The sequence below is a fragment of the Ixodes scapularis genome, unplaced genomic scaffold, assembly GCF_016920785.2.
Source record: "Ixodes scapularis isolate PalLabHiFi unplaced genomic scaffold, ASM1692078v2 PGA_scaffold2__306_contigs__length_199485367, whole genome shotgun sequence".
NCBI classification, from domain to species: Eukaryota; Metazoa; Arthropoda; class Arachnida; order Ixodida; family Ixodidae; genus Ixodes; species Ixodes scapularis.
The window spans coordinates 188,865,105-188,880,326 of record NW_024609857.1 but is presented as its reverse complement, the minus strand read 5'-3'; the positions used below and the strand labels follow the sequence as shown (position 1 = coordinate 188,880,326).

At 43.2% G+C, this 15,222-nt stretch overlaps 1 protein-coding gene across 1 annotated transcript in view; it reads right to left on the bottom strand.

The window, feature by feature from the left end:
• LOC8042343 (glutamate receptor ionotropic, kainate 2) overlaps window positions 1-15,222 on the bottom strand; it is a 422,879-nt gene that overhangs the window by 66,552 nt on the left and 341,105 nt on the right. Inside the window, exon 3 of the mRNA XM_029986050.4 lies at window positions 66-317. Coding sequence (XP_029841910.2) covers window positions 66-317 — 252 coding nt within the window. The remainder of the gene's footprint in view (window positions 1-65; window positions 318-15,222) is intronic.

The window sequence follows — 15,222 nt, the reverse complement described above, 5'->3', positions numbered from 1 at the left end:
GCCTTGCCCTTTTCAACTCGAAGAGAATGATACCGGACAGGGTGAGCGTAGGCAAGGTCTCTGACCTTCGTGGTCCTCGTAGACGAGGGCGAACCTGTTCCAACCCCAGGTTTTGATGAGGTCGACGTAGGCCTTGGCTAGCACCGAGGGCTTGGGGAAAAGGTTGATGGACAGGTCGTCGCGCTGCAGCTGGAAGTCCCAGCGCATCTCCACGTGCGGTATGTCCAGGGCGTCGCAGATGGACTGCACGTGCATGCTGGTCACGTCCGACGAAGGGCCAAGGATGCCCGCGATGCCCGTGCTCAGCAGCGAACACACTGCACTCGCACAAAGGAAGAGAGAAAAAGTAACGTCTCGTGAGTCTCTTTGAACAAAATATTGGACACTTAATCATTATGACACCTTCTCTGCACTAGAGCCATAACATGAGCTCCGTTTCCAAGTAACGGCGTTGCAGCCATCTTGTTGCCTAAAATTATCGCTGCCAGTTATCTATCTTGTTGCCCAATTTAAAATTGCAGGAATCGCTTTTTTTCGTTTTTCATAAACGTTCAAAACAGCTTCTTTCGAGTTCTTGAATACCGTATGTAAAGATAAAAAAGTCGCATTTTTAAATTTTAACTGTCACTACTTGCGCTTGGTCTGCGCTAGGCAACAAGATGGAGGCGCTTAGAAGAAAATTGGTGAATGAAGTTTTGATGCTCGAGGCTTAGATGTGGCTCTTGTCAGTACTATAACGGTCCGAAGCTGTCGGTGGCAGCATGAAAAATGAAGTTTTTTTTATCGCTTCCATGTCAGAAACCTGCTTTATTACACTGGCTTAATCGATAATCTGCCAGGAGATTGGAAGCTTAGTGCTAGATGGACGAGTTCTTGCACCTCGTAATTACTTTCTCTGCGAACTCATACAAGCAGAGCCCAAGGTAAAGCGATGCAAGGCGGCGACTGTTTGGTCTGATGGGGGGGGGGGGGGGGGGGGTGCACATAGATTTCTCCACACGGTCAGGTCAGCGGTGAAATGGGGGTGGGGTGAATGCCGTGGAGCGAGTTTATTGTCCTTGAGGTTACCAGGGAACATAGCTTTTGGTGAACTGCTGTCTCTCATATGCTACGTGGCAATTTTATTGTGCTCACAAGACACGTAAGGATGACGTTTATAAGCAATTAACACTAAAATACATGTAGTTATAGCTTTTATCACCGAGAGAAAAAATCATCGCCAAAGCGGACCCTCAGTTGTTGTTTGCAAAGGAAGTTGAATGTAACTTATGCGCTCGAATAAAGCACGCCATCTCCTATTTTCTGTCTTTTTGCTCGAAACCTACGTGGTGAATCAAGTTAAGGTAAAACCGAGTCAAATTTTGATGTTTTGCCCACAGTGCGTGACAATTGAATGATATGGCACTTGCGAACACATTTTTCATCCGGTTTGGTGGATAAGTTGGACAATGAAGGAATCTTCCAAAATAAAATAATGCAGTACCGAGTAAAGGACTGTTTCGCATTGTGTGTAATATTCAATTGCCCCTTCACTTTTTGTATACAAAAGTGATTGAAATTTTCTTTTTTTTTTAAATACATCGAGAATTTAGTGTTACAATCGTGAATAAAGTTACCACTAGAAATATATAGGTCTAAACACGCCACCAAATTGAGGGAGTTCCCTCCACGGAAAGAAAACGGCCGGTGATGCTGACGATGACGACTTCTCTTCCTGTAACATTTACGCTCTGCTTCAAACCAGAATCATCCGAATCCAAGGATACAAACCATCCCAATTAATCAAGCGTGCCAGCCACTGCCACGTGACTTCATGCTCCACGTTCCGCTGCGCCTTGCCGCAAACGTTAGGTGGACGGTGCCACAATGAATATCCTCTGATGCCTCGTCACGTCCCCTGCGGTCAGTTGTTTAATAAAATGGGGAAAAAAATTTTCAGCCTTTCCATTTTGGTGAAGAAAGAAAACCAGCGAAGCTTTACTAAGGTGGGAGTGAAGTAATTTCCGGCCGGAAGCCAGCAAGCCAGAGTGGAAAGGTTGGAAAGGTTGCACCATCTATAAGCGACGGCGCCCGCTACCGACAAGCCGGTTGTCTGGTTTCCGCCGTCGCTAATAGATGCCGGTAGCTGCCCAGAGTTTCGTGTCATAAGTTATTTTTCACACGGTCACGATACTGGAGAAACTAGCCCTTAACAGCTCCGCTGTAAAACAATTGAGTCTCGCTTTACAGCATGGGTAAACAGAGTATAGACAAATGCGGCTGTTGCGACGTCACGCCGCTACAGTGGCGCTGCTGTCGACATGACACATTCGGAGCGGCATCGCCACACGTGTATGTGGTTTCTCCGATCGTGTAGCGCCCGGACTTGGCGTGGGGAAACATGGAGTTCTATGTATGCTGCGCGTTGCTGTGCGTATGTATCAGAGTGAAAAAAAAATTCTTTTGTTTAAAAATCATACAAATCGAATTTATATCACTTCAATCTAATTTGTTTGATTGATATCAGTTTTATTTGATATAATTCGGGTTACTTTGATTGAAATAGCTTCACTTTAATTTAAATCCTTATAGTTAGAGAACAGCTATTCTCTATGTATAAGTGTACTTCGAGCATGGCAGATTAACGAATTAATCAGTTCAATTACTGAAAAACTGTGCGCAAGAATGACTGTGTATCTATCCGATGAATTAAAAAGCTTCTTATTTATGCAAAACTTGCCATCCGAGAACAAATGAAGCTCCATGTTTTAGTTAATAAGAAAAGCTGTATTTGCTTCTTCATCCGCGTTTTGATTTGCCTGCTATTGTACATTACGTAACCGACGAAGATAATGGTAGAAGGAAACTTCAACGCTCTTATTTAGTTGCGCTTTTTGCTTGTGTTCATTTTTATGTAAATCATTCTTGCTTGATTTTGTCTCTATATTTAACTAGATTTACGCAGATTAAATATAAAAAAAGGTAATGGCATTTGATTTGAGAGAAAATGTTTGAATTGAATTAATGTAGTAAAACCTGTGTGGATGTAATTCACGATTTAAACCATGATTCACATCGAATAACATCATCTTGATGTTTATTTTCCACCGTACTATATAAAGTACAAGATATCCAGGAACAATTTAAATGCGGCTTCCTCACTAAGTAAGGGTTCGTGAGGGAAAGCATCCTTGCGGGCTAGAACTCCTCTGGCGATCCTGCCCCCCCCCCCCCCAATCTGCTCTCCTTTCGGGCGTAGACATTGTACGCCACCAGAGAACCCTAGAGTGAAATGCGTTTCTTTATTATCATGCTAATCGGCCCCTTCGTATTTATCTAGATAAAAAAATAATAATACAGGAGGTATTCACTGGGCGCCATATTTGAGGGCGATGTTTAGAGCGCATGCTCAGAACGAGTTCACATTAATAGCCTGCTAAGACCGGCAACCCTGATGGTGCTAAATGCACGCTCTAAAAGGACTACGGAAGCTCGCCGTCAGCACACGCTCAGCAGCAGCGCACACGGATATGGCCGCCAGTGAATACTCCCTATACACAAGTCACAGTGCTCTTATTTGTGCATTATTAGACAGCTGCGTCGATGCGAGTCTAGGCATTGACAGAATGCGAACGGCAGAGCGTGTCTTTCGAAAGCCCGGCCTCGAGAACGCGCTGTATGCCTTCCGCCGTGCTTTGACTGCGCATGCGCGCTGCAGGTGCACGCTGCGACGAAGCGCAGCCGAAGGCGGCAAGGTCGTTCTGGAGGCGGGGCAACTGAGGCTCCCCCCTGTCGTTCTCGCCCTGTCAGTGGTCATAAAAGCTCACATCGCCATTTACTCAGATATACCGTATTTACTCGAGTAACAGCCGCACTGTGTATGAAGAAAGCTTGAGGGTTCGCCTTTCCGCGGAGCACGCGGCCTGCCAATCACCGTGATCGACAGCATGATTCCAGCGGTTTACAGGACAGACATAACGTCTTCGCGCGAAGATACAATCCGTGAAGATTGCATTTGTATAGAGAATCGTGTTCTCTATTTGGTTATTCGCTATGTTATTTATGCGCAACGCGATGATTGGCTGCATATGTGTTCTGCGGTAAAGCAAACGCAAGGGTCTTGTTCATAACTAGTGCGGCTATTACTCGAGTAAATACGGTAGCACAAACGCGTTTTGAGGAAGCAAACGTACTAGCGAATCGGACTAAAAATAACAGCAATTTGCGAATGCACATAGCTTACTGAACCTGGTGCTGACTCTTAAAGAAAGCGTTTGCGTGATCAAACATTTAAAACTTTTAAATATTTTTTATAAATGTTTTTTTTTATTATATAATTCCAGGTTGTCATAAACTAACAGTGCACATTACCGCGTTTAAGTATAGTTATTATGAACGTATATTTTCTATAATTTTTGACCCGGAAATTACATTATTCTTGAAGTTCATGAATACAGGATTTTCTTTTTTATAGTCAGTCGTTTGAGTTGAGTTGAGTAAATACAAGGATCACGTTTTTAACATGAATAAAAAATATTTCCAATGGAAGGATTTTTAAAAAAAAAACTCTACACGTCTTGAATCAACTCTGAAAATGTAATTTCATCAAAATTGCTCTAATATACTTAATTAATATAGCATTCAATTAATACAACCAGATGTTCCAAAATAGGATTACTTATTGGTGTAAAAAAGAACGTATAATCGCATAATTTAATTTTTATAATGCCACTGCTGTCTGCACTTTACTGATCTTTGTTTTAAATGAGTCTAATAAAATGACGTGATAACAATTAATTACCTTCCTATCCGCATGCCTCTAAGGGTAGCTAAAGAAAAAAACACCATGCCGAACAGCAAATGAAACCATAAATATACAAATGCGTCCTCTAGAATTTATATTAATGTGCGTCTGCGATGCCAGATGTCTGCCAGAACATGGAGACATCTGGTAGCCAAGACCATGTACAAATATTTGTTCGCAAAATTTCGAAAACAGAAGCACGATATAATAGTACTTTAGTGATATATGTACACATCGCGATACTGTTAGCGCGAACGCGACATCTGCGCATTTTCGCATTATACTTCTAAATAGTATTAGCGAGGACGAAATTTCATCGCTTACATTATAGAACTAAATGAGCTCTTTCCGTAGCAATAGTAACTTGGATGAGATCCCTTGGTTTCAAAGAGAAAAACTGGAGAAAACGGCGATAGCCTGCTCGCGCTAACAGTGTCGCGTTCTGTACGAGTGCAAAAAAATCATGGTACGGTATTTACCGTGTTCGAGTTTTGGTATACTATTATTGGCCCATTATTGCAGGTTACCGCACATATACATATACGTTGTAGGAAAGAGACAATAGGGACTTTCAGGAAACCGTTAACGTGTTCCGGGAACCACTCTACTTTTGAGGCATTGAACTTTTCAAGCATTAAAAGCATGCTTCGAAGGCTCCGGTGGTGCAGTACGCGGAACACGGTAATGTTTTTGCTAAAAGTACTAACTGTCAAGACGCTACGGTGACTTTTACAGCCGTAGCGGTTAGCGCCCCTTCCCGGCAAAAAAAAAAAATAAATGCTCATATACGAACGCATACCCTCACAGCAGAGGCACTGCTCTCCATCTTATCGATATTCAACACAAATACATGCCAGCTGCCGCAAGGCTGTGTCTAGCTCCCTCCTGCAGACCGCCGCTGTGCCGATAAACCCACGTGATAACGGAGAGAGCGGTCTCTGCCACCCTTCGTTCCCACTACATTCAGGTGCCCTCCCGGCGATGCCCTTTTTTCTTAAATTTCTCGAACGACAACCTCTACTGCGATGAGAGTGCTGGAATATACTGATGTGTGTGTGTTTGTGTGTGTGTGTGTGTGTGTGTGTGCGCGCGCGCGCGCGCGTGTGTGTGTGTGTGTGTGTTTTCTTTCTTGGTTGGTCATCGAATAAATGGCTGTGCCTTGACGATTTAGGCTTCAGTTGTAAATATAGGAGTATTATTATTTCTGTCCTGTTTTTGTTTGCTGTATGTTTTATTCATTGTGGCTTACCAACGCGCCGGTGCCTCCATTTGAAACTTTCAACGATCGTGCGTACCACGGTGTGAAAATCGCGCTCTCTAGCTCCTGGATGATCGGCTTCATAAAAAACGTGCTTGCTTATACCTTCGTGACATGGGAGTCTGAAGTACAGTTCTTTTACCGCTCATATTGCATTAAATTAGTATTACTTTCACGTCGCAGACCCAACCTCGTACTGCTGTTCTACGACGATCATCCAGTTGACAGACATTATGAGAGAGACTAGCGCGTTCCTCTTTGGACGCAAAGGTTGCGAATTTTGAACAGGGTTCACGTTGCTTTCATAAATTGAAGAAAAATAAATACCTCGTCTTTTCGTGGAGGAAATTTATTTTATTTTCTATCCAGTCACCTTTACAAGTCGGAAGGGATCGTGAGTGCTATTCTTTAGTTTTGGCAATAAGGCAAAAAAGTGTGATGAAATAATAAAGAAATAAAAGTATTTGATTGAATATGTTTTACTAAGCTTTCTTCTTTTTGACTCAGGGACTCGAGTGACCGCTGCAACTACTAGTGAAATAATAATAAAAAATGTCCTGATTTTTTCATGGTGCAAGTGCAGTTTCTAACTTACAACCACATGCTCGCAGCTTTCGCACAACTCTAAGGAAAAGCATAACGTAATACAATAGCGATTATTTTATGTTTAAATCCCGTAACACTTACTTTGTTCCCCACCTACCAGGGATAACATTCTTAAAAAAAGATATATCATAAGTGCACCCCTATGTTATATGTAATACTTTCTCACTGCCAAGATATGTAACTTTTTTTCGTCTCTATTTGCTAAGGAAAAAATACACTTATTCTATAAACGAACTGGACACATTAAAAGTTCTAATTGCTTTGTGCGGTGTCACCTCCACACCCACAGCGCTTACTGCTCAATCTCAATCTGCTTCCCCAAAAACGAACTTCCAGTGTTTTCCAAACCGCAACAGGTCCCCCCAAGTCGAAAATAATCTTTCCCTTACCCCTCCGAGCGCACACACAAAGCCTACAGAACCCTAGGCACGTATCATCCGCAAACACTGGACCGGTGAACAAAAATCACAATACACAGGAAGGAAGACGGCCTATCGGTAAACACCGCAAACTCTGTGGTCCCTTCGCGTGCGTGCGTGCCCCACGAACCCGTCGTCTTCCGTGTATTGCGAGACCCAGGCGGCTTCGAACCCGGAGCTGCGGGAGGACGCAAATCAGCGGAGCGCGTGGTGCAGAACAAACAAGAGAGCTTTGTTTCACCGATCTCTCAACAGGTGCCGCTGGGGCGTCGATGGCGGGCTATTGATCGTCTCTGTGGTGCCCAGACGCGAGGCGTCCCTCTGTGCCGCCTCGGCTGCACAGGGATTAAGCCACCGGGGACATCCCCGCCGTTGCTATAGCTGCCGGAGGGGGGGATGCAACCGCCAAGGAGCCGCCGTCTCAGGGAAAGCGGGCGGCGGTGCAAAGGGGCCCGCAACACCTAGGTTGGGCTTTGGTCGAAGCAGCGAGAATACGCTAACATAGTCTGATTCGTGCGTTCATTTTATTTTAAAAACGGAGGAGGTGCGCACGGTTCTATACTCTTGAAAAAAACAAAGGGAGCGACCATTATTTTAATATTTCCGGTAATACATAACATCAAGTATTTAGGAAGCGATCATTTAAGCTAAAGACTCCTTTCGGAGGGGAACAAAAGAACGTATTGTTTATTAATTGCCATATGGCAATTAATAAACAGGATTTTTTTTTGTCCTCTCCTCTATTACAACGACATGCAATGTGGAGACCTTCGGCTTTTTTCAAATGTTGTAAAGGAGACATGTGACATAGCCTTAGCCTGTACAGCGCTAATAGAAAAACAAGAATCTTAGGCGGCGCAGGGGTAGATCATTACACTGTGTTTGATTTTCTTGGTGTTGTTTCAGTAAATACTGGTTTAATTCTGAATGATTGTGCACATTGTTTCTTTTTCCTTACCTTGCCATAGTAACTCAACCGGGTGTGCTCAGATAACCCTACCATGGGGTATGCGCGTATCTACGAACTACCAAACACGTTTCTCGCTGTAGGCGCTTCGGTTGTAAAACATTCCATGCATCACCGCGAGCTGCAGATATGAGCAAACCGATCTTAACAGGCGTTCGGCGCATGCGTGACACCACCATAACCTTCTTTCAGAGATGGCAGGAGCAAGTGTACGAGCCATCTCGTGAGCTCCAGCGAGGTCGTCACACGCAAATGACTTCCTCTAAGAAAGCCAGTCCTCTCTGGAGGACTTTGTGATTCAGATTAAGTCGCTTTTAGGCCTATATTTGTTTTCCAGATTCATTTGTTCTATCGAAAATAAACGGACGAAAAAATGGAAAGGGACATATTTGGCGTCTAGTGCATTTCAACTTCGGACTGACTTGATCTAGCTGGGTGACATCAAAAAATTAGTATTGAATACGTGAGCTTTCCGCCCAAACCTTTAGCTTGTCTTAAGAATACAGTATTACAAGAAGTATTTCTTTTACATTCAATGTTACGGTAGATCTTGCCCAAGTTTTTGAATACGCCTCTGTGCGATCAATTGAGTGATATGTCTTCTTCTGTCCTTAGGAACGCTTTTCTACAATTTGTCTGTACTTTCATTTTTTTATAGTTTATTTTTACCGCGTTTACACTGCTGACTTGTAAGGGTGGCAAGGCCCATCAAGCAGCGGACGACATTTCTTTTTTGTAGCCACCCTCAATTTGTGTTTCAAGCTGAAATAAACGCTGATTGTTTGATTGATCGATTGAACATAGACTGTAATTTTGGTTCTATTCTTAATTTTCTTATGTCACGAGTTTTTGTGACGAATTTCATGAAATGGGTGTTAGACGAGCTTCGATCCCGAAAGACATAATTCTGCAATAATTTCTTTACGTTTGATCATAATTTAAGCGCTATTCAGATATGCCGACTGCACGTGGTGCCTGGGATCTCGCAGGGCATGAACGAGAAGACGCGTAACTCAAATGTCTTAAAAAAAAGCCCCCATAACCTATGCAGTACACGTGACCTTCAATCAATGCCTACATCCCTACGTAAAGATTTTTCGTTAAATATTGCCACTTTCTACAAAACTGTAGCTTTCACATTACCAGGGATTAGTGATCGGGTAGCAAGGTCGCAAATCTTTTGACACTGCTGAGGAAATTTTCCCTGATAACAAAATAGGGGCCTAGTCCATCCATAAATGTTACGATACGGGGTGTTAGGTAAAAGATGAAAGCTGCTTTTCTCAAGGGGGTGGTTCCACGTAAAATCGTATTGTGATGGCCACAGTCATATTTTTATATTTATAGAAAAATATATATGTGAAAGCCATGTTCTTGAGAGGAGCATTCAGTTGCATATGAACGCGGTAACTAATTTTCTTCCCGAGATATGCAATTTTGATGCTCAAGGCGTGAAGAGTGCCAAGATTTACTATGGAATATTGCACATCCGTCAATTTTACGCCGAAGCATGCACGTAGCAGTAATTTATCCTACTCTATTTTTGAAAGGTGTAGAACGTGTACACAAAATATTCAAAATTACGATAATATATTTATTAGCAAACAAACCTACAAACACGTCAATAAACACGTCAATAAACACGTTTTAAATGCACATTAAGAAGTATTTACCGACTACATTATATAAAATGACACAAAAAGAATCAAAATTAGCATATTTAAATGTATTTTACGAATATGAAGGAGTATGCTTATCCATTATTGTAGTTTACCGTAATTGTGGCAAAATTTCACATCAACATTTTAAAACAAGGTATTTTCAATGCTTTTTCTAATTGCTTACAGTATATTTTCACCCTACGAAAGAGAGCACCGCTGTACAGCCTTTGTCGGTCCTGGAAATCTAGCTCTATTTGAGTGAAGTTTGTTGTCGGTTTTCTCTTTTGACGGTCATAAGTTACTTGATGCCTTGCAATCACAAGTTACTTCAAGACACCGCAAACGCTTAATTAAAGAGACCTTGAAAGAAATAAAAGATTCGAATTTTGAAATATTGACGTGCAGTTTTGTCACATTTAAAAACAATTAGCTGTGTTTCTGCATTAATACAACCACTAGAGTAATGGCTAAGCACATATTTTGAAACATTTCTAAGATACATCTAAATTTTCTCATTTTGATACATCTAGCGCCATTTCATATGAAGTAGTTTGTCGGTAAATATTTTCGTAGCTATGTTTCGTAGCTTTTTTGAAGACAATATTTTTATTGTATGTTTTAATATTTTGTATACAAGTTACAAGCCTCTCTTGAACAATTACGAAAAAGCATTACTACGTGTATGCTTTGGTGTGAAAATGAGGGTTGGTGCGAATTAGCATAGTGAAACCTCAACATGTGTAGGGAAAATAATAGGAGCAAATTTTGCACAAAAAGAAAGAATATTTGAGGAGAAACAAAATTTACTGCACCAGAACGGCACGTTCGATTTTTGAAGTTTTTGTTTATGTCCCATCTTTGGTAACTCCAACTACGCAAAACACAAATATCTCAAATCTAAAATATTTTGCGCAACTATTGATTCAAATATATATGTCATTGTGGGGGTTATATATTTCGAGTCGAAAATGCGCAAACATGGCTCCTTTGACGCTTTGTCACCAGATTTCTAGGCCGTTATGTGAAGAGATACAGTAGCTAAAGCATTAAAATTTGTCATATCTTCGTAATAAAACTTTTTTGAATAATAAATAACCTATTGCTTTATATCTAAAATGTAAATGTTATCGCGCTTTAAACGTGTTCTAAAGTGCAAAGTTAAATGTCTAGGGGCAATTAAAATAACAGTTATCTTTGATTTTCCTGATATTTACTGGGATAGTACTCCACCATACCCTTGTGCTTATTCATAAACAACAACAAAAAAATGAAAGCCGTTTACAAGTCCCTGTAACGCCGAATTTGAGCGCAGCTCTTTAGGAGGAGGAGGAAAGGGTACTGGGGGGATCAGTTGACCTCGGAAGGGGGGGTCACGTGACCTGGGAGATCACGTGACCTCGGGGGAGGGGTCACGTGACCTGGGGGGGTCACGTGACGATGACGTCATCAGTGACGATGACGATGACGATGCGGATGCCGATTACGTCATTGGCATCCGCATCGCCATCGTCATCATGACTAATGACGTCATCAGTGACGTCACGTATGACGTCATCGTCACGTGACCCCCCCTACGTCCTCCCGAAGGAACCCGAGGTCCTCCCGAGGTCCTCCCGAGGTCCTCCCGAAGGAGCCCGAGGTCCTCCCGAGGTCCTCCCGAAGGAACCCGAGGTCCTTCCGAGGTCCTCCCGAAGAAACCCAAGGTGCTTCCGAGGTCCTCCCGAAGGAACCCGAGGTCCTGGGGGGTCACGTGACGATGAGGTCATCAGTGACGATGACGATGCGGATGCCGATGAAGTCATTGCCATCCGCATCGCCATCGTCATCGTCACTGATGACGTCATCAGTGACGTCACTGATGACGTCATCGGCATCCGCATCGTCATTGTCATCATCACTGATGACGTCATCGTCACGTGACCCACCCCTAGGTCCTCCCGAAGGAACCCGAGGTCCTCCCGAGGTCCTCCCGAAGGAGCCCGAGGTCCTCCCGAGGCCCTCCCGAAGGAATCCGAGGTCCTTCCGAGGTCCTCCCGAAGGAACCCGAGGTCCTTCCCAGGTCCTCCCGAAGGAACCCGAGGTCCTCCCGAAGGACCTCGGGTTTCTTCGGGAGGACCTCGGGAGGACCTCGGGTTCCTTCGGGAAATTTTACCCATAATGCACCGCGCGGTTACGCCGACGGCGACGGCGAAGCCGACGCCGCTCAAGCCGGAAACGGGCGCCTAAGAGCTGCGCTCTAAAACATGTTGCATTTCTTTTTCTTTTTTGTTTAATTTAGAACGCTGCAAAGTGTACCTTTCACGCTGTCATGTTAGCTCAAGGCCACAAACGAAATTATCTTTTGATTCCTTGTATTTAAAGATTATATATCTTTTTGTGTTGTATTTGAGTATTAGGCTCAAGTTTAAGTATTATACTAATGAAAACAATACCTGCGTTGCTTTTTCTTTATATTTATTTGCCATTAAGCCTATTTTGCCCGTTAAATTACAAGTTCTAGGAGCTTCAGTTTAACTTTTGCCACAAAAGTGGGACGAAAGCTTGTAATCGCTACTACAGCATTTTTGTTTAGCAGAAAGTAGTAGAAAGGTAAAAACAGCGGTGCAAATTATATGGGGATATTTATACCTACATTTACGATGAAGTGGGAATGTTTCATCCACCACGCTTTTAGAGCGCAGCTCTTAGGGGCCCGTTTCCAGCCTGAGCGGCGTCGGCGTCGCCGTTGGCGTCGCCGTCGGCGTAACCGCGCCCCTCCCTCTCCTCCTCCTCCCCTCCTCCTCCTCCCCCTCCTTCTCCTCCTCCTCCCCTCATTGTGTAATATGGCCCGGGCGGGTCACGTGACCTCGGGGGGAGGGGGTCACATGACCCGTTTCCAGCCTGTGCGGTGTCGGCGTCGGCGTTGGCGTCGGCGTCGGCGTTGGCGTCGGCGTCGGCGTCGCCCTTCCCCCTCCTCCTCCTCCCCCTCCGCTTCTCCTCCTCCCCCCTCCTCCCCCGCCCGGTAAAGGTGGTAAAGGAGAAGGAGGGGGAGCAGGAGGGGAGGAGGACTAGCAGGCATGATCACGAGGGAGGAGGAGGAATATACCCTCCACTCCTCCTCCTCAAGAGCTGCGCTCCAATTCGGCGTTACAGGAAGTTGTAAACGGCTTTCACTTTTTACACTGCTGTTCATGAAAGTTGTCCGTCCGGTTGACCAAGGTAAACCTGTGACTTCACTGACAGGCTTTCAGTAAGCCGTCTGTTAAGAATAAATATATTTGGATGATTTTTTCTACCAGAATGAAAAAAAAAAGCATGAAATAAAAGAAGCAATAAAAAAGAGTTAAGATATCGAGGGCATATATTTGCTCGCGCAGGCAGGAGGGCGTCTTGTTAAGTGCGTCTTTTACCCCTCTTCAAACCAGACTGACGAACTCCGCGAAGACCACACCTGTGCTGCAATAATTTCAACAAGTGCGAGAAAATCGGTCCATTTTGAACGTTGCTAGAAATAGGGAATCCGCGAGCTGGGGGATTCCGCCCGATCTTCTTCAGAGTATTCCCCTCTAGATCTTGCACACTGCAAAAATTTCTGTCTCGTTTTCGTGTTTACTAAGATAGTAATCGTAAAATACGCTACGGACGTTGTGAGTCGCCCCCATTGCTGAAGACGGTCTGTCAAGGAGCAACTACGCGGGACTGGCAACCACTTCGTTCGTTTATGACCGCAGAGCGCGTGTTGCCTCGTCTCGCCAACACAATACTCCGCGACCCCCAAATTATGACAGGAGAAAGAAAGAAAGAAGGATTATGCGTTATTATATTTTCTAAGCGGTAATGTACCGGGGAAGTCTAAGCATGTGGCAACCAGTTCTTAATAAAAAAAAGCAAGTGCACAAAACAAAAAAACTTGTGATAATTTCGTGTGTTCTGCCGTCCATGCCGTCTCTGGTTCCCGTAAAACCCCTCTTTAGGTTTACGAAAGGGGCCACCACCATAGGGACTCAGGGGTTTGCTTTCCGTTTGAGCCGCCGCCTTCCTGATTTAGCATCAGGTCGGTGCCGCTATTATTGCGGTCGCCGCTTTTAGGGCTTTGTGGCATTAACTTTTGACACCGGCGTTGGCTCCTGGGGACGGTAGTATATTGACGAAAGTGTTGCTAAGCACCGGTGCCGCCATCGAGTCAAAGCAATAGCATGTCCTTTTGCAAACTGCGTGCACGTGGAGACAGGCTTACGAAGGATGGCCTTCAAAGTTCGTGATTCTGAAATTGGTTTCATGGGTGAGCGTGTTGTTATTATTGAAGTGCATGTGATCGCTTTGAAGAATTCGTCAGTCTTTTATAAAGAGGGGCAAAAAACTGATTGCTCAAGACACCCTCCTGCCAACGCTTTCAACTAGTGCGCTTCATATTTTCCTAATAAATATTTTTACTTTTTTAATGTTATTTTCTTTGTTTTACACTAACCCAAAATCACAATTTCTTTTTTCTAAATCTTAACGGACGTCTTAGTGAATCTCTGGCAGTGAAGTCACAAGTTTACCTTGGTCATCCCGGCCTCGAACTATCATGAATAGCAGTGTAACAAGCTTGGTGGCTCAAACATTCCCACTTCATCGCAAATATGGATATTAACATTTGCTTGGAATTCGCACCACTGTTCTTACTTTTCCGCTAAGTTCTGTATACAAAAAAATAGTAGAAGCGATTACAAGTGGAAAAAGTATGTGCAATTTTAAAGGGCAAAACAGGCTGATTGTTTAATAAATAGAAAGGACAAGCAACCCAGGTATTATTAAATTTTATAGACTGCTTGAATTTACACCCAATACATAAATACGGTAGAAAAATAGATCTGGTCATGAAATGAACGGAATCAAAACATCACCTCGCCAGTGACCTTGGGTAAACATGCCGGCATGGAAGGTGCACTTTGCAGCGCTGTAACGTTGAAGGAAACAAAATGATGCAACATGTTTTTATGAATAAACACAGGAGCATGGTGGATAGCTTTCATTATAACTTTCTGAAAAATCAAAAATATATTTTTTTTAATTTCTCCTTGAAATATTTTAACATTGTATCTTGGAAAAAGTTAGGAGCGCAATAAAAATGTCAAATTTTAGGATAAAGCAATGATGGATATATCATTCGAAAGACAGTTTTAGTAAGAATATATGACTTAAACTTTGATGTTCTACCTATTAAATTACTTTTGATAACGGCTCAGAAATTTACTGTGAAAGCTTCACAGGAGCCATGTTGGCGCATTTTTGTCGTAAGATATATATTCTCCACAATCCTGTACATATTTAACTCAATAGGTCCCAGGATCTATTATCAGTGCAGCATATTATAGATATTTGATATTTGTGGTTCGCATAGAAGGTGTCAGCAAACATGACACGAAAGAAAACTTCAAACATCGAATATGCCGTTTTGGCTCACACAAATAATTTTTTTCTCTGCTAATTTTTCGTTTCTTCGATTTTTTTATCACGTTTCCCACACATGTCAAGTAGTAACATATAAAAAAACTGGCAAAAAG